The sequence below is a fragment of the Gossypium hirsutum genome, chromosome A02 (genome assembly GCF_007990345.1).
Source record: "Gossypium hirsutum isolate 1008001.06 chromosome A02, Gossypium_hirsutum_v2.1, whole genome shotgun sequence".
Taxonomy (NCBI): Eukaryota; Viridiplantae; Streptophyta; class Magnoliopsida; order Malvales; family Malvaceae; genus Gossypium; species Gossypium hirsutum.
The window spans coordinates 3,416,373-3,436,729 of NC_053425.1; the positions used below are offsets into that span (position 1 = coordinate 3,416,373).

General features: G+C 33.6%; 2 protein-coding genes across 2 annotated transcripts; both read right to left on the bottom strand.

Moving 5' to 3' along the window:
• Positions 1-1,504: 1,504 nt before the first annotated feature.
• On the bottom strand, positions 1,505-8,323 carry LOC107960472 (probable glutathione S-transferase). Its single transcript, XM_041091892.1, has 3 exons — positions 8,293-8,323; positions 2,287-2,564; positions 1,505-1,867 (listed from the first exon to the last, which is right to left on the bottom strand). The coding sequence occupies exons 1-3, from the start codon at positions 8,321-8,323 to the stop codon at positions 1,505-1,507; spliced, it is 672 nt and encodes a 223-aa protein (XP_040947826.1).
• A 6,527-nt stretch (positions 8,324-14,850) lies between these two features.
• On the bottom strand, positions 14,851-20,357 carry LOC107957061 (probable glutathione S-transferase). Its single transcript, XM_016892489.2, has 3 exons — positions 19,940-20,357; positions 16,901-18,481; positions 14,851-15,355 (listed from the first exon to the last, which is right to left on the bottom strand). The coding sequence occupies exons 1-2, from the start codon at positions 20,246-20,248 to the stop codon at positions 18,119-18,121; spliced, it is 672 nt and encodes a 223-aa protein (XP_016747978.2). The 5' UTR covers positions 20,249-20,357; the 3' UTR covers positions 14,851-15,355; positions 16,901-18,118.

Sequence of the window (20,357 nt, forward strand, 5' to 3'; positions counted from 1 at the left end):
AATGAAAGAAATACCATTTAAAATATTAAATATTAAATTAAAATAATATATATTTTTAAAAAAGATAATATGAGTAGATTTAAAATAGATTTGAGTTAGTCATTTATATATAAACGAGTTTAGACAAAATTTTAAAATCATATTTGGGGTTAAATTGGACTAGGCTTGGGCAAACATAAAAGTGTATTAAGATCATACACGGACCCAACTCAACCTAGCTCAAGAACACTTCTAATTATATTTAAATTCTTGCCTAAATTGGTGTTTGGTTTTACAAATTAACTAGTCACCAACTCAAATGAGAAATGATTAAAAAACTCTATTTTTTTAAATAATAAATATTACTATGAGAATATTTTTAATTTAAACTCAAATCCCCACATAAGATTTGAAGTTAGAATACAAAGTACTCAAAAAGCCTCAATTTTTTTTTGTGAAAAGCTTCATTAGTTTTTTTTTAATTTTATAAATATAATTTTTCCTTAATTTTTCACTCATTATAAGCGAGCTATAATTTTTTTATAATTTGCCAGCAGAATAGGGATTAATTGTATGAAATTGTGATTCTGCATCATCCTATCTCTTTCTAATAGGCGAATGATAAATCAAATTCTTCCTCTTCATTTTTAGCATTTGGAAAAATTTAATTTGTTATTCTCCTATTGAAAAAAGATAGAGATGATATGGAATCACAGTCTTATACAATCATTTCTCTATGTGAGCAAGCTTTGAGTGAGAATTTTTCTTACCCTCTATCCTCATGCTTAATTTTTATAATGTCACTTTTTGCTATTTTCTTAACAAGGAGAAAAATATAAACTTTTTGTTGAGACGCACGATTGCGGGATGAAAACTTCAACCAATATTTGAAGACATTCAACGTATCCTTCACTCTATCTCTTTCTAGCAATTTACCACTGATAACAGGCAGCTTAGAAGAGAAACCAAATGATGGGCAAATTATGCTTCTAGGATCTTAATTAACTTCCGACATTTATGCTCAATGGCGAAGGGCTGGCATCAGCCCGACTCCCCTTAAAATATAAAATTACTATTTAAGCCTTTAATTTTTTAAAAAATTTAAATTAGTAAAAATAAAATTATACTTTGTCCCCCCTAAAATTATAAAAATTTGATTTAATCCTTTAAAAATTATAAAAATATAGACTATAAAAAATTAAAATTTCATACGCCTCTTAAAAGATTGTTCTGGGCTCTTCATTATATTATGATAAACATGACATAATTACATGTTTGTGATCACAATTTTAATAACTAGTGGGAATGAAGAAAAAGATAGTAGTGAGGTGGGATAGGTAGGTTTTTTTCTTTTCTTTGTTCAATAAATCGATAACTTGACTAATTCAAATTCTAAAAACTTTAAATAAAGTACCCAAATGTTCAAATCCTCTCAAATACTTAAACCTATAAGTTTTGTTTTATTTATTTGTATGGGGAACATTTAACACTACCATTGGAGAAAATGCAATCAATATTCCAAACCCTAACTTGATTTTGATGCCAGCAACATTTCTCTCCGACGTTTCAACACTACAGACATCTTATCAGTATCGGGTAAGTTGTCTTTGATTACAGGGACTGATTTGAAATTTTGGATCCACGAATTCAATCGAGGGAACTTGTGTGGTTCAAAGATTTTAAGCCCTGTAAAGCCTTCGATGACCCCGAGCCAGTGAGCAACGGAGCAAAATGCAATGTCCACCATGTTTATCTCGTCTCCGCCGAAGAATTTTTTCTCTCCGACCAACGCGTGCCCTTCAATGACTTCTAGCATTTCGAAGCACTCCTTCGCTGCCACCTGCTGTTCTTCGCCGTCCGTTCGATAAAGCTTTGAGATGAAAGGACTCTGTTTTAAACAGCGATATGGGTTTTCCAGTCAAAAGTTATGTACGATAAAAAAAATTACAAACACTAAATTCTTAATTTGGACCAAGTTAAAATATGCTACAAGTCCTTTATTGTCATATGCACCAAATAAATAAATAAGGTTTAACTGCAAAATTGATGTTTAAACTATATCAAATTTCTCATTTAGGTACCTAATTTTTTTTGTCAAAAATATACTTAAACTATTAATTTCATTACATTTTACCCAAAAATTGTACGATGTCAATAAAACATGGTACTGTGTTTTTTGGTAAAATAAGATAAAATTAACAGTTTAAATATCATTTTTGACCAAAAAAACCCTTAGACACCTACGTGAGAAATACGATATAGTTTGAGGGTTATTTTTATATTTAAACCAAAAAAAAAAGATTTTACCTTGTCATCAGCAAATTTGATCCAAAACAGAGCAACGGCTCTCTCATGGGGATCAGCCGGCAGCAAGGGATTTTGCGGCCAAATTTCATCGATATATCGAAGGATGACAATGGATTCGCAGATCAGTTTTCCGTCATGAACGAGCACCGGTACTTTCTTATGAATTGGATTATATTGAAGAAGCAAAGGACTCTTGTTGGAGAGATCTTCTTCGATGTATTCGTAAGGTATGCCTTTGAGTTTCAAAGCCCAAATTACTCTGAAAACGTACGGACTAGTGTCAAGGGTTGCGCATGGGAGCCCGCAACCATGACACATCTGTGTGAACCATCAAGAAGGAAAGAGGTCATTTGGCCCAATCGGACCGGCCCGTTGCTTGAAGAGATTGAAGGCCCATCTACAAGTTAGACAAATATAAGATATTATTTTATAAGATTACATATCTTAGATAAGATATGTAATCTTAGAAGATTACATATCTTAGATTATATTCTTAAAGATTTGGTGGTAGGTGCCCTTTAATCATAGCCGTTGATGTACTTAATTTTGTACCGTTGGATTTGGGGAGGCTCAACTATAAATAAGAGACCTCTTCCCTCATTGTAAATCACTTGAGTTTTGAGTAAGAAGAATCATTGAGAGCATTCACTCAAACTTTTTTCTCTTGTGTTCTTATTTTCCCTGGCTTGTTCTTGTCTCATTCTTCTTTCATCTTGTTGGCTTTGAGTTGCTTTCGCTTGAGTTGTGTTTTTGGGAGGAATTCTGTTGAATCCTTCTTTTGTGGAAGTTAGGCTGACTTAGGCATTTTTGGAGTAAGAAACTGCCTAAGGCCGCACTGATTCTGAGGCAAGAATCTTAAGTCCGTGACAGTTGGTATCAGAGCCAGTTCAAAAGCACTTTTGAGATATGTCGAAAGAAGTTGTTGATCAGAATGAGCCAATGGAGACCCGTGGGAGGGTTAGAAAGGCTAGTTGATCGAGGGATATGCTGTCGAGCTTGGAAATTCGAGTGGTTAATCTCAAGGAGTCCGTTGGTGACATGAAGGAGACACTCGAAGTGGTCCTAACCCGTATGGATGAACTGAGGGAAGATAGCAAGGAGTTTGTGTTGGACTCCCTCAGATCCACTTCGGACAAACTGACAGGCAGGGACGAAGCTCTTGAGGCCCTGCTGACTGCCATGAAGGAAGAGATTGCTGAGCTTAAGGGGGAGCTCAGAATCTGTAAGGCTGCCCTGGGAAGTGGGATGTTGGCTTCGGGACCGAAGCAACGTCATGTGGATGTTCCAAAACCCGAGAAGTTCAAGGGGATTAGGTCCGCAAGAGAAGTGGACAACTTCCTGTGGGAATTGGAGCAATATTTTCGAGCAATTGGCATTGAGGATGATGCCACCAAGGTAAACACCGCTTCAATTTACTTTTCTGATGTTGCTCTCTTGTGGTGGAGACGTAGGTCCACGGATGAGAAATGTGGAGGAACGACCATTGGAACTTGGGAGGAGTTCCAAAAAGAGTTGAAGAAGCAGTTTTATCCACAACATGCCGAAAATGAGGCTCGTGCTAAGTTGCGTCAGCTTACGCAACAAGGCACTGTTCGAGATTATGTTCGGGAATTCAGCGAGTTGATGCTTCAGATCTCAGACTTGAATGAGAAAGAAGCATTCTATTGGTTCGAGGATGGTTTAAAAATGTGGGCCAAGCAAGAGTTACGTCGCCTAGATATCACCGAATTAACCGAAGCTATGGCCAAGGCAGAAAATTTCTATTATGTTGGGGGAAGAAAGTTTGATAATAATGATTCTTACAAACCCAAGTCGAGACCCAAAGACAATGGTGGGGGAAACAATGATCAAAGGGGAAAGAACGACGAAGGCCCAAAGTCTAGTCAAGGTAAGCCTTGGGATAGAAAAGGACCAATGAAGTGCTTTCTTTGCCATGGCCCACATAGAATGAGTGTCTGTCCAAAGAAAGCCGCTTTTCATGCCATGGAGGCACGCGAAGAAGCAGAAGATGACACAAAAAGCCTCAATTCGATATTAGGAGGTGTCGAAGAGAAGTCAAGTAATGGGTTGATGTTTGTGGACATCATCGTAGCTAGCAGAAGATTGAATACACTTGTTGATACTGGTGCATCTGATTTATTCATGTCTAAAGAAATGGAAAAGGAACTTGGCCTTAGAATCGAGGAAGATTCGGGACGAATCAAAACGGTGAATTCAGAAAGCATTCCCATAACGGGTGTGGCAAAAGGGGTGGAACTCAAACTTGGTGAGTGGACGGGCAAAGCGACCATTAAGGTAATCCCACTTGATGATTATTATTTTGTAGTTGGATTAAGTTTACTTGACAGGCTTAATGCGGATATTCACCCTTCCGAGAACTATATGACCATCTCCGATGCAAATCAACGATATATGGTGAGAATGAAAAGGAAAGGAAGCATGGAGGGAAAAACCTTGTCGGCAATTCAATTTGCCAAAGGAGTCCGTCGAAATGAAGTCTCCTACCTAGCTACCTTGAGAGACATATGGATGATAAATTCGAGGTGGAAATTCCAAAGGAAGTGGAACGGTTGCTAAAGTCATTTCAAGATGTAATGCCCGTAAAGTTGCCCAAAAGATTGCCACCTAAGAGGGAGGTGGACCACAAGATTGAGCTGTTGCCCAATGCTGAACCACCAGCAAGGGCACCATATCGGATGGCTCCACCGGAACTAGAGGAATTGCGGAAGCAGTTGATAGAGCTTTTAGATGCCGGGTTCATTAGACCATCTAAAGCCCCGTTCGGTGCACCTGTGTTATTTCAAAAGAAGCATGATGGATCTTTGAGAATGTGCATCGACTACAGGACCTTAAACAAAATCACTATAAAAAACAGGTATCCCATTCCTCTTATTGCAGATTTGTTCGATCAACTTGGTAGCGCGATATGGTTTACTAAGTTGGATTTGCGATCGGGGTACCACCAAGTGAGAATAGCCGAAGGGGATGAACCCAAGACAGCCTGTGTAACTAGGTATGGGTCCTTTGAGTTCTTGGTGATGCCATTCGGGTTGACAAATGCTCCGGCCACATTTTGTACCCTAATGAATAAGGTATTACAACCTTTCTTGGATTGTTTTGTGGTTGTTTATCTTGACGATATTGTGGTATATAGTAAGACGCTCGAAGAGCATGTGGGACACTTGGGGGAGGTGTTCCAAACTCTACGAGAAAATGAGCTATATGTCAAAAAGGAGAAATGCTCCTTTGCCCAACGAGAAGTGCCATTTCTAGGCCATATTGTGGGAGGGGGCACGATTCGAATGGATGAAAGAAAAATTCAAGCAATTGCCGATTGGGAGTCACCAACCAAGGTGACGGAGTTGCGGTCTTTTCTTGGATTAGCAAATTACTACCGTCGCTTCATAAAGGGCTATTCCAAGATCACTGCACCCTTGACGGACCTATTGAAAAAGGGCAAAGTGTGGGATTGGGACCTTCGGTGTGAGAAAGCCTTCAACCAAGTGAAGCAAGCGATGACGAGTGAGCCTGTACTCGCATTGCCCAATTTTTCAAAGGCGTATGAGGTACGCATAGATGCTTCGGAGTATGCGATTGGAGGGGTGTTGATGCAAGATGGGCATCCGATTGCTTTCGAGAGTCGAAAGCTTAACGAGACGGAACGGAGATACACGGTCCAAGAAAAAGAGATGACGGTAGTGGTGCATTGTTTGCGCACATGGAGACACTACTTGCTGGGTTCCAGGTTTGTGGTATTCACTGATAATGTTGCAAATAGCTATTTCTTAACCTAGAAAAAGTTGTCCCCCAAGCAGGCTCGTTGGCAGGTTTTCCTAGCAGAGTTTGATTTTAGCATGGAATACAAGCCGGGGAGTGCCAACATTGTGGCCGATGCACTTAGCCGAAAAATAGAATTCGCAATGATAAGCCAACCTGAGAGTCCCTTATTAGAGCGCATTCAAGAAGGACTGTCCCTTGATCCCACGGCTAAAAATCTAATGGAGCTTGCTAGAGATGGAAAGACGAGGCGATTTTGGCTTGAGGGAGAATTGCTATACACTCATGGGCAACGTCTATATGTGCCTCAACATAAGAATTTACAAAGGGAAGTCATGAAGGAATGTCATGATTCAAAATGGGCTGGCCATCCAGGAATACACCGCACCTTGGCTCTATTGGAGGATCGATTTTATTGGCCTCACATGGGTGATGATGTGGAGACCTATGTGAAAACTTATTTAATATGCCAACAAGATAAGGTTGAGTTGAAAGCCTCTGCTGGTTTGTTACAACCATTGCCCATTCCGGAGCGCCCATGGGAGAGCTTGTCCATGGACTTTATCACAGGCTTGCCTAAATCTGATGGATTTGCGAGTATTTTTGTTGTGGTGGACAGGTTTTCGAAGTATGCAACTTTCATCCCCGCAACCAAAGAGTGTCCTGCTGAGGAGGCAGCTTGCTTATTCCTTAAACATGTGGTGAAGTATTGGGAGTACCACAGTCTATCATCAGTGATCGAGATGGGCGATTCACGGGTCGGTTTTGGACAGAGTTGTTCAAGTTAATGGGCTCAGACTTAAACTTTTCCGCTAGCATGCATCCTCAAACTGATGGGCAAACCGAACGAGTGAATGCATTGTTGGAGACGTATCTTCGACACTATGTAAGTGCAACACAAAAGGATTGGCCAAAGTTGTTGGATGTGGCCCAGTTTTCGTACAACTTACAACGAAGTGGGGCAACGAACCAGAGTCTATTTGAGATAGTGACGGGGCAACAGCCGCTTACACCCAATGCAGTTGCAACTCGTTATGCGGGACCGAATCCAGCAGCTTATCGATTTGTGAGGGATTGGCAAGAGCAAAACGATCTAGCTAGAGCTTGTCTACATAAGGCAAGTAAGCGCAACAAGAAATGGGCGGATCGAAATCGAAGGGACGTACAATTTCAGGTAGGTGAACCAGTTCTTGCCAAACTACACCTGATTTTGCGACATGATGGGTTACACAAAGGACTCGTTCGGCGGTATGAGGGGTTATTTCGAATTGTGAAGAAGGTAGGCAAGGTGGCCTACAAGCTCGAGTTGCCTGAAAAGCTTAAAGTGCATCCAGTATTCCATGTGAGTATGCTTAAGCCATTCCATGAAGATGGAGAAGACCCAAATCGAAGCAAGTCTGAACGAGCACCAATGGGGGTAAAATTCGCCTATGATCGAGAGGTCGAGAACATCGAAGCGGATCGTGTGGTCAGACGTAAGTACTACCGACCGCGGCGCGAATACTTAGTCCGATGGAAGGGATTCCCGGATAGTGAGATGAGTTGGGAACCTGCTGAAGCCTTGTGGCAATTCCAAGACAAGATAGATCGATACCATGCAGAGGACGCGACGAGGGCGTCACTAGATTTGGTGGGGGAGAATGTCATGGGTTGCGCATGGGAGCCCGCAACCATGACACATCTGTGTGAACCATCAAGAAGGAAGGAGGTCATTTGGCCCAATCGGACCGACCCGTTGCTTGAAGAGATTGAAGGCCCATCTACAAGTTAGACAAATATAAGATATTATTTTATAAGATTACATATCTTAGATAAGATATGTAATCTTAGAAGATATGATTTTATATTCTTAAAGATTTGGTGGTAGGTGCCCTTTAATCATAGCCGTTGATGTACTTAATTTTGTACCGTTGGATTTGGGGAGGCTCAACTATAAATAAGAGACCTCTTCCCTCATTGTAAATCACTTGAGTTTTGAGTAAGAAGAATCCTTGAGAGCATTCACTCAAACTTTTCTCTCTTGTGTTCTTATTTTCCCTGGCTTGTTCTTGCCTCATTCTTCTTTCATCTTGTTGGCTTTGAGTTGCTTTCGCTTGAGTTGTGTTTTTGGGAGGAATTCTGTTGAATCCTTTTTTTGTAGAAGTTAGGCTGACTTAGGCGTTTTTGGAGTAAGAAACTGCCTAAGGCCGCACGGATTCTGAGGCAAGAATCTTAAGTCCGTGACACTAGGCCAAGCTCCGAACAGTTTCAAGACTGCCATGGTTGGGAGATTAGTCGATTTTCTGGAAGATTCTGAGAGTGGAGAGTGTAAATTTATAATAGGATTAGTAGTCAAAGCTTTGACTAAGGTAAAGATGAAGTGTTAATAAAAGGAATTAAAGAAAGTATATAAAAATATTTTTATATAATAATACAGGGTAATGTCATGCATGATGCAATATTAAGTAATTTAAGATAAAATCCAAAAATAAAATTAAATACAAATATTTTAAATATAATATCGACCATCGTTAAAGAATATATCAGGCTTTTTTACCTAAATAATATAAAAAAATAACATTAATAACTGAAATGGTATGTCCATAAGATTATTTACCAAAATTGCATAGTTTTACTAGTGCCGGCTGTTAAATTGGCGGCACAAGACTGAAATGTAATGATCTAAAGTATTCAGGGAACTGTTATGAATTTTTCCATTTAGAATGGCTGCTGGAAAAAAGGGTAGGCTGCACCAAACTTTAAATATGGCTAATTGCCTTGTAAGCCCTCCGTATTTATTAATTTCTTTTTATTCTCCTTCAACTCACTATATTATTATTAAACAAGTCCTTAACCTATTTTTATAATTAAATAAGCCTTAACTTATGGTTTTCACTCATAAAAGCCCTTTATTTTAATATTAAAGTAAATATATTTTACTTAAAGTAAAGCTATTTAAAAAATAAAAACTATTTTATATTTTATGTTGGTGTGAATAGTTTATTAAATAAAAAAAATAAAATTTTAAAATTTCTTGAGAGTGCTTATATACATGATATTCTTAACTACTCTTTTGAAAATCTTGATTACTTTTTTAGATTTTATGTTGATGTTAAACTGTATATAATTTTTATTGCATCAAAAAAAATTAAGATAAGACCTTGAAATTCAAAATATATTTATTTTAATATTAAAATAAAGGGCTTTTATGAGTAAAAAATTATAAGTTAAGGGTTTATTTAACTACAAAAATAGGTTAAGGGCCTGTTTAAAAACAATATAATGAGTTGAATGAGAATAAAAAGAAAATAATAAATAAGGAAGGCTTACAAGGTAATTAGCCATATTTAACGTTTGGTGCCGCCTACCCTTTTTTCCACCAGCCATCCTATAATTTTTACAAGGCAATAAGCGAGCTATAATTTTTTCATAATTTATTATGATTCCACGTCATCCCTTTCTCTTTTCAATAGGAGAATGACAAATCAAAATTTTCCTCTTGATTTTTAGCATTTTTTTTCTTGAATTTGAATTTTTTTCAGGAAGAAAAAATTGAAAATTTGGAAGAAAAATCTGATTTGTTATTCTCCTATTGAAAATGGATAGAGATGATGTGGAATCACAGTTTTATACAATCATTTCTCTTTGTCAGCAAGTTTCAAATGAGAATTTTTCTTGCGCTCTATCCTCATGCTTAACTTTTATAATGTCACTTCTTGCGATTTTCTTAACGAGAAAAAGTAAGATAACCTTTTTGTTGAGACGCATGATTGCGGGATGAAAACTTCAACCAATGTTTGAAGACATTCAACGTATCCTTCAGTCTATCTCTTTCTAGCAATTTACCACAGATAACAAGCAGTTTAAAAGAGAAATTCCGACTTTTATGCTCTTGATTATATTATGATAAACATGACATAATTACATGTTTGTGATCACAATTTTAATAACTAGTGGGAATGAAGAAAAAGATAGTAGCGAGGTGGGATAGGCAGGTTTTTTTTCTTATTACCATATTCAAGATTCGTGACTGTTCTTCCTAATAATATTGCATTTAAGGTTTAAACTTACGCAGCAAGTTAATCAAGTTTTATACTTCCTGTCTTAACCCTCTTCTGCATTCGATCTTATTTAAATTTTTACTACTCAAACCTAATGCCTAAAAGAAAATTTCTTTGACTTTTACTCGAGCTGATTTGAAATATTACATAATTTTTTTTTGTTTTAGCTTAATTTTTACAGGGTTAAAAAAATACATAGTATAAAGTCGCATAAAAATTAAAATATCTAGCTAAAATTATATTAAAATATTAAAATATTATAAAACACGTGTTTAAATTTTGATGAATGTGTTTTAAATATGTTCTACGTCATATATGAGATGTTAACACTTAACCTTCAAGTTGATAGAATGAACTCAAACTACATTTAACACTCAAATTCTCCATGTGATAAAATCAATGATATTTGAATTGGACCGGACCGAAAACCAATCGAAATATCGATCTAGAGGAAACCAATTGGAATTGGTTCGATAAATCGATAACTTTACTAATTAAAATTCTAAAAACCCTTAAATAAAGTACATTAATGTTCAAATTCTCTCAAATACTTAAACCTATAAGTTTTGTTTTATTTATTTGCATGGGGAACATTTAACACTTCCATAGGAGAAAATGCAATCAATATTCCAAACCCTAACTAGATTTTGATGCCAGCAACATTTCTCTCCGACGTTTCAACAACGCAGACATCTTATCAGTATCGAGTAAGTTGTCTTTGATTACAGGGACTGATTTAAAATTTTGGATCCACGAATTCAATTGAGGGAACTTGTGTGGTTCAACGATTTTAAGCCCTGTAAAGTCTTCGATATACCCAAGCCAGTGAGCAACTGAGCAAAATGCAATGTCCACCATGTTTATCTCGTCTCCGCCGAAGAATTTTTTCCCTCCGATCAACGCGTGCCCTTCAACGACTTCTAGCATTTCGAAGCACTCCTTCGCTACCGCCTTTTGTTCTTCACCTTCAGTTCGATAAAGCTTTGAACCAAAAATATAAACTAATTTATATTTTATGTTGATGTGAATAGTTTATTAAATAAAAAAATAAAATTTTAAAATTTCTTGAGAGTGTTTATATACATGATATTCTTAACTGCTCTTTTGAAAATTTTGAGTACTTTTTTAGATTTTATGTTGATGTTAAACTGTATATAATTTTTATTGCATCAACAAAAAATTAAGATAAGACCTTGAAATTCAAAATATATTTACTTTAATATTAAAATAAAGGGCTTTTATGAGTAAAACATTATAAGTTAAGAGCTTATTTAACTACAAAAATATGTTAAGGGCTTGTTTAAAAATAATATAGTGAGTTGAAAGAGAATAAAAAGAAAATAATAAATAAGGAGAGCTTACAAGGCAATTAGCCATATTTAAAGTTTGGTGCCCCACACTTTCAGGCGACACCCTTTCCCTTTTTCTACAGCAGCCACTCTAAATGGAAAAATTCATAACAGGTCCCTGAATATTATAGATAATTACATTTTAGTCCGGTGCCGCCAATTTGACAAGCGGCACTAGTAAAACTATACCATTTTGGTAAATAATCTTAAGGGCATACCATTTCAGTTATTAATTTTATTTTTTGTATTATTTAGGTGAAAAAACCAATCTATCGACTTTGAACTTCATGTGATGGCCTGATGGTCAAGAATATTCCTCACCACAGGTGTGGCCTGGGTTCGAGTCGCGCTTATTATTCGGATTTTACCCTGTTATTATAATTCAAATCTATCAACTTTTAATAGATTATATTTTGAAAACTTCTCGAAAAATGAATTAGACTTCCTCTCAACAAATTTAAATATAAAAAAGAAACTTCGAGTAAAAAGCATAAACACGTGTGATATGAGAATTTTCCAAAATATATAATGCAATGCCGCGAAAAGAGACAATAAAAGTATTTTTTATTTGGAATATTTTGAATACTATTTGGAAGTAAATTGAAAACAATTTGTTAAGTGGTCAAATTGATAAAAATTGAAGGATTAAATTGTAAAATTTATAAAATTTCAAATGTTAAAAGTTGAGTAGTGAAATCTAAAAATTTGGCGTAGTACTAAATTATATGATTATGAAATATGAAAATTGAAAGGTTGAGCATAAAATAGTATTGAAACTATAGGGATTAAATTGTAAAGATTCCAAAACACTCATTTTTGAGCTAATTTATATGGTTTTAGAATTTACAATTCTAAAAATAGAATATGAAAGTTTAATGGTTCAAAAATCATGGACTAATTTGTGGAAATTTTGATAAGATTTTAATAGTAAGGATTAAATTATAAAATCTCAAAATTTTGAAAAAAAAAGAAGAATAGAGAGACTATTTTGCAAAACTGGGCAAACTGGGATTTAAGAATGAATTGAAAATAATAATAAAAAAGACTTCCTGGGACTGAATTGTAAAATAGTGTAAATTTGGGAGTTTGGGGACTAAATCGTAAAAACTGTGTAACTATAATTTTAAGGGTTGTTTATTAAATTTGGAAAAATATAAGAGTGGAAATGAGCAAGTTAATTACATAAGTGTTTAAATGTAATATTTGAAAATTTTACTGAATTAAGTGTATTAAACTAAAATAATTGAGTAAAAAATAAAAAAAATTGAAACTTGAATTAGTAAGATTAGATACATTAAAGTAAAGAGAATTATATTACGAAGTATATGTTAAAAATAATATGGCTAAGGTTACGGCGACAAGATTCACTGAAAGATCAACCTTATTCTGTGTGAGATTTAGTACAAGCAAACTATATTAGCGTTACACGACCTATGTGTTATCTTAATAGTGTTGCGTGAAGTTGTTTATTTTGCCAAAAAAAAAAGGAAAGGCAAAATGTAGTTAGTAATAGTACATTTCGAGAAAGGATTAAATTTTAAAAATAATTAAATTAAATATATAATTAAAAATTATATTGCAATCGGCATGAGGTTCTGATACATGTGTTTTAAAGTTTCGATACATGAATACTTCAAAGCTAAAAATCGTAAATTCGCCTAAAAATATCCTGGAAAAATGATTTGGGATTCTCTAATTAAAAATTTAATGCTATAAAATCTTAGAAAGAGATTTAATATCGTATAGAGTCCAAATAATGTTAGAAAAGTAAGCAAGGGTTAGGGATCGAAACTGAAAATTTTAATGTGGCATTCCTTGTCCGTATCTGTTAACAAGTCGGGTAAGGGGTGTTACATCATCGAAACATCTGAATTATAGCATGCATTCCATGCCTCATCAGTATAAACAGAAGTAAAATCTTGTACACTAATCTTATGACATGCCAACTATATCCGACTTTATCTAAGACAGTTACTAAGGTAATAATATTCCAAATACATATTTATATTTATGATCACTTACCATAGTTTCATATAATACTCATTTATACCATGCTAATCTCAATTAAATTCATAACATTTCATATCATTTCATATCATTTATATACAAACCAAATCATGAGGCAAGTAGAATACTTACCTCGAGCAAGGTAGTTTTTAACAATATATATATATATTGAATTCAAATCATGAAAGTACAAATCGTATTAGCTACTCGTCTACAACTTTCACCTTTTATTTCTCTTGAGATGTCTTAACATTGTCTTTAACTACGTTTGATAATTCAATTATAAAAATAGTATTAGTTCTCACTCAAACTCATGAAAAATATATAATCAAATATATTTGCATTTTATTCATTTTAGTCATTATATTCGAAATGTTCTTATTTTTCAATAGTTAACATAAAAACAAAATCCGATTTCATATCCTTCCATTAGTGACCTTGTATTTTTAATCTACACCATAAGTTTATAATAGCTTTCACTTTATTCAATTTTGTCCCTAATTTCACAAAATTATCTTTTAAGTTGAACTTAATTTAATTTCTAACTTAATCCTTAACATAATTTAAACTTACTAAGTAACGATCTCTTCAAATCTCAAGCTTAAAATCATCAATTAAACTTTAATGGCAACTTTCTGAACATCTAACAATTGAAGAAATTAATACATGTGTTAGCTAAATTAAGCTCCCGTGGTTCAAACTTCATAAAAATCTTAAGGAAAGAACTTAATTCCAGTGATTAATTTTGGATTAAAATGGAAAAGAAAACAAAGATGTTTTTCCTTCGTCCTCTCTGCTTTGGACGGCCAAACAAAATGAGGAAGATGATGACTTCATCTTTCTCTCCACTCTCTTAGTATTTATACTATGATTAAGCCCTTAATTAGCTTAATTAATCACCATTAGTGGTCAAGCTAATTAAGATAAGTGGATGTAACCATACCATTCCACTATCATATTTTAATAACAGTCAGTTAATTCCAAGGTCCTCAAATTAATTACTAATTAAGTCCTCAATCATTTTTCTAAATTAAAATTTCAACAGCGGTTGAATTTTTATAAATTAGTTCCTAAACTTTAATTAATGGTTTTTTTTGGTTAAATTACTTAACCATTATTTAATCTGTTTTTATACTAACTTCTAAACCTTTCTATTCATGATTCCACTAACTCGATTTATGGAATTAGATTTCAAAATCGCATTTTTCTACAACGTTTAAAATCGGGTCATTACAAGGTAATTAAAAGAATAAATAATATTTTGGGCATAGGAAAGATATTTATTGGGCTAAAAAATTTATATTAGTTGATTTAAAGAAAACAATAACACATATAATAGACTTAATAAAGGAAAAGGCCCATATAGGAGGGAGGGGTGGCAAACTAGTATGGACCCATAGAACTAGAAAATTTTTTATTTTGATTTTGATGATTTATTTAAACAAGCTGATCGAAATTATTGAACTAACAAAGCAATAACCTGATCAGTTCGAATTATGAAAACCTTCTATAAAGAACACAAGTGTCCAAACCCTAATTCGGTTTTGATGCCAAGATCATCTCTCTAACATGCTTATAGAAAGAAGACATCTTATCAGCATCAGGCAAGTTGTCTTTGATTACAGGGATTGATTTGAAATTTTGGATCCACGAGCTCACTCGAGGGAACTTGTGTGGCTCAAAGATTTCAAGCCCTAATACGTCTTCGAAAACCCCAAGCCAGTGAGCAACAAAGGAAAATGCAATGTCCACCATGTTTATCTTGTCTCCACCGAAGAATTTTTTCACTCCGATCAACGCATGTTCTTCCATGACTTCCAACATTTCCAGCCACTCCTTCACTACCGCCTGTTGTTCTTCGCCATCGGCTCGATAAAGCTTTGATATTAAACGACCCTGTTTTAAACAGAGATATTGGATTTCTAGTATCAGCCATCAAAAGTTATATACGATAAAAGATTTTCAAAGATTTCAACTAGGTTAAAATATGCTACAAATCGTTGTATTCTTTGTATGTTTGAAATTTAGTCCTCCTATTTTTGTTTTAAGAAATTTAATCCCATTACTTTTAAATTTAAAAAGGGTTAAATCACTTCACGGAGTTTGAACTTAGCAACTACTCCCACATTGGGGCAAGAACTTTTTTTTTGTTCAAATTAGTCCTTGAACTTGACAATTGTTCTCAAGGTATGGCCTAATAAAAGCTACTTATCACTTAATAGGGAATATTTTCAATTAACTCAATTTTATTTTATTTATTTTAATATTATGTTATCCTATAAAAACCTTATGTTTAAAATTTCAATTATGGTTTAGAATAAGGTAAAATGTTTAAAAATTAAGAATAAAATGTAAAATATAATTTTTTATAATTCAATCTATATTTATCAAACAATATAATTATATTCTGTAATTAATTTTAAGTAATGCATCAAAAAAAATTTATAACTTAAATTCGATACTTAAATTTTCAACTCTTATTTTTCAATTTATCAAAGAACACCTTAGTCCCTATATTTTCTTGAAAACCCTAATGTTCAAGTCCCAACATGGGAACAATTGCCTAGTCCAAGTACTAACATGAGAACAATTACCACGTTTAGGGACGAACTTGGACAAAAAAAGTTTAAACCCCAATGTGGAAGCAATTACCTAATTCAAGCCTTAACATGTGGCCCAATGTGAGAATTGTTACCAAGTTTAGGCCTCAAATAATGATTTCACTCATTTAAAAATGTAAATATAATCGTCAACACGATTTTTTTGGTTAAATTCAAGTTCATAACTCATTTTTTTGGTTATATGACTACCAAATGAATAACTATTTTTTTATTTCAAAATATCACACCAAAAAATTTAATAAAAAAATTAACCGTGTTAAAAATTGAGTTTGAGTTTAGAGTAAAAAAATTACTAATTTTATATTATATGTCAATGACATGAAAAAAATTACTGAAATATTATTAAATAATTGGCATTAAATACTTGAAAATGAAAAATAAATGATATGGTGGGAATGGTCATAAAATAATTTCTCCTAATTCAGTACAACACTTACTAAAAAAATTTGGCTATAAATATAGATAAATAAATATAAATATAAAATCAATAAACGGGAAAATCGTCATATGCATCAAATAAATAAATAAAAGGTTAAATTCAAAATTAGTGTCTAAACATATCAATTTTCTCATTTTAAGTACCTAATTTTTTTGGTAAAAATATACTTAAACTATTAATTTTGTTACATTTTACCTAAAAAGTTCACGATGGCAATAAAACATGGTACTGTATTTTTGGTAAAATAAGACAAAATTAACCATTTTAAAATCATTTTGCAAAGGGGAGAAAAAAAAACTCTTAGACACCTAAGTGATAAATACGAAATAGTTGGAGGGTTAATTTTGCATTTAATCCAAAAAAGAAAAGAACAGATTTTACCTTATCATCTGCAAATTTGATCCAAAACAGAGCAACAGCTCTGTCATAGGGATCAGTCGGCAGCAAGGGATTCTGCGGCCAAATTTCATCGATATATTGAAGGATGAAGGTGGATTCACAGATCGGTTTTCCGTCATGAACGAACACTGGGACTTTCTTGTGAATTGGATTATATTAAAGAAGCAAAGGACTCTTGTTGAGGAGATCTTCTTCGATATATTCGTAAGGTATGCCTTTGAGTTTCAGAGCCCAAATTACTCTGTAAGCGTACGTACTAAACCAAGCTCCGAACAATTTCACGACCGCCATGGTTGGGAGATTAGTTCAGAGATTCTGAGAGCCGTGAGTGGAAATTTATAGTAGGATTACTGGTCAAAGCTTTGACTAAGGTAGCGATGGTGTGTGTTTTTCTCATGGCATAATTCTAAATTTCACCCTCAATATTTACATTTTTTTATCAATTTGACCCTCATTTTTTTTAACTAAGGGTGAGTTTGGATGAGTGATTGGGTGCGGTGTAGTGTGTTTAGCTTACTTTTTGTCTCACGCTACAGTATCGCTATAGTATCTAATCTCACCGCCACTGCTGTTTTTACACTAACCGCAGCTAAACACATCCCCCATCCAAACTCATCCTAAATTCGGTTATTAACCTTTTGAAAAAGATAAAATACTTTTTTAATGAAAATACTGATTAAAACATTAATTTTTCTTAGTACTGGCGTGGCAACTCTCGTGACTGTTTATGTACACTTCATGTTGATATGGTATTACTTATCTTATATATCACATGAACACATAATTAAAAATTATAAAAAAGTAATTTTTTTTATAAAAGTTAAAAAATTACCACAAAGTATATGTTGATTGTCATGCAAGTTGCCTTATTTAAAATTTTAACGGTTTAGTTAGTATTTCTATTAAAAGTTCAATTCGACTATCTTTAAAAGATTGATGATCAAATTCGACTCTTTTAAAAAAAATTAAGCAAAAATTTAACTAAAAAAAAAAGAGAAATCAACAAAAATTGTAGGCCCTTAAAGTCATTAAGACTTTTTTATACAAAGATGAAGTATTATAAAAGATTTTACATAATAATATAAGGTAATGTCATGCATGATGCAATATAAACTAATCGAAATTATTGGGTTAACAAAGCAGTGACCTGATCAGTTCGAATTCTGAAAACCTTCAATAAAGAACACAAGTGTCCAAACCCTAATTCGATTTTGATGCCAACATCATCTCTCTACCATGCTTCAATAAAGCAAACATCTTATCAGCATCAGGCAAGTTTTCTTTGATTACAGGGATTGATTTAAAATTTTGGATCCACAAGCTCACTAGAGGGAACTTGTGTGGCTCAAAGATTTCAAGCCTTACTACGTCTTCGATAACCCCAAGCCAGTAAGCAACAAAGGAAAATGCCATGTCCACCATGTTTATCTCTTCTCCGCCGAAGAATTTTTTCCCTCCGATCAACGCATGTTCTTCCATGACTTCCAACATTTCCAACCACTCCTTCACTGCCGCCTGCTGTTCTTCGCGGTCGGTTTGGTAAAGCTTTGACATTAAATAACCCTGTTTTAAACAGAGATATGGGATTTTATTATCAACCATCAAAAGTTATGTATGATAAAATATTTTCAAAGATTTCAACTAGGTTAAAATATAATACAAATCTTTGTATTCTTTGTATATTTGAAATTTGGTCCTCCTATTTTTGTTTTAAGAAATTTAATCCCATTTTTTTTAAATTGAAAAAAGGTTAAATCACTTCACGGGTTCGAACTTAGTAACTACTCCCACATTGGGGTATGAACTTTTTTTTTGGTCAAATTAGTCCTTAAACTTGGCAATTGTTCTCACGGTATGACCAGATAAAAGGTACTTATCACTTAATAGGGAATATTTTCAATTAACTCAATTTTATTTTATTTATTTTAATATTATGTTATCCTATAAAAACCTTATGTTTAAAATTACAATTATGGTTTAGAATAAGGTAAAATGTTTAAAAATTAAGAATAAAATGTAAAATATAATTTTTTACAATACAAAATCTATATTTATCAAACAATATAATTATATTCCGTAATTAATTTTAAGTAATATATCAAACAAATTTTATAACTTAAATTCAGTACTTAAATTTTCAATACTTAAATTTTCAACCCTTATTTTTTCTGCACTTAATCTTTCAGTTTATCAAAGAATACCTTAGTCCCTATGTTTTCTTGAAAACCCTAATGTTCAAGCCCTAACATGGAACAATTGCCTAGTCCAAGCACTAACATGAGAACAATTACCACGTTTAGGGATTAACTTAGACAAAAAAAGGTCAAGCCCAAATATGGGAACAATTACCTATTTCAAGCCTAAACATGTGACCCAATGTGAGAATTGTTGCCAAGTTCACGCCTTAAATAATGATTTAACCCATTTAAAAATGTAAATATAATCGTAAACACAATTTTTTTTGTTAAATTCAAGTTCAGAACTCCTTTTTTTTTGTTATATGACTACCAAATGAATAACTATTTTTTTTATTTCAAAATATCACACCAAAAAATTTAACTGTGTTAACAATTGAGTTCTGGTTTAGAGTAAAAAATTACCAATTTTATATGTCAATGACATGAAAAAAAATTACTAAAATATTATTAAATAATTAGAAATGAACAATAAATGATATGGTGGGAAGGGTCTATAAAATAGTTTCTCCCAATTCAGTACAACACTTAATAAATAATTTTGAATATAAATATAGATAAACAAATATAAATATAAAAAATCAATAAACGAGAAAATCGTTAAATATACTTAAACTATTAATTTTGTTACATTTTACCTAAAAAGTGCACGATGGCAATAAAACATGGTACTGTGTTTTTGGTAAAATAAGACAAAATTAACCATTTAAAAATCATTTTGCAAAGAAGAGGAAAAAAAGAACTCTTAGACACCTAAGTGATAAGTACGATATAGTTGGAGGGTTAATTTTGTATTTAATCCAAAAAAGAAAAGAACAGATTTTACCTTGTCATCTGCAAATTTGATCCAAAACAGAGCAGCGGCTCTGTCATAGGGATCAGCCGGCAGCAAGGGATTCTGCGGCCAAATTTCATCGATATATTGAAGGATGACGGTGGATTCACAGATCGGTTTTCCGTCATGAACGAGCACCGGGACTTTCTTATGAATTGGATTATATTGAAGAAGCAAAGGACTCTTGTTGCGGAGATCCTCTTCAATATATTCGTAAGGTATGCCTTTGAGTTTCAGAGCCCAAATTACTCTGTAAGCGTACGGACTAAACCAAGCTCCGAACAATTTCACGACCGCCATGGTTGGGGGATTAGTTCAGAGATTCTGAGAGCGCTGAGTGGAAATTTATAATAGGATTACTGGTCAAAGATTTGTCTAAGATAACGATGGTGTGTGTTTTTTTCATGAC

What these genes read in the sequence shown, in the direction of transcription:
- LOC107960472 (XM_041091892.1), bottom strand. Translation starts at nt 8,323, where the DNA reads ATGGCAGTCTTGAAACTGTTCGGAGCTTGGC. An exon ending in GAAACTGTTCGGAGCTTGGC is followed by an intron (nt 2,565 to 8,292) that starts CTAGTGTCACGG and finishes CAACCCTTGACA; the next exon opens with CTAGTCCGTACGTTTTCAGA. An exon ending in TCAAATTTGCTGATGACAAG is followed by an intron (nt 1,868 to 2,286) that starts GTAAAATCTTTT and finishes TGTTTAAAACAG; the next exon opens with AGTCCTTTCATCTCAAAGCT.
- LOC107957061 (XM_016892489.2), bottom strand. Translation starts at nt 20,248, where the DNA reads ATGGCGGTCGTGAAATTGTTCGGAGCTTGGTTTAGTCCGTACGCTTAC. An exon ending in TCAAATTTGCAGATGACAAG is followed by an intron (nt 18,482 to 19,939) that starts GTAAAATCTGTT and finishes TGTTTAAAACAG; the next exon opens with GGTTATTTAATGTCAAAGCT.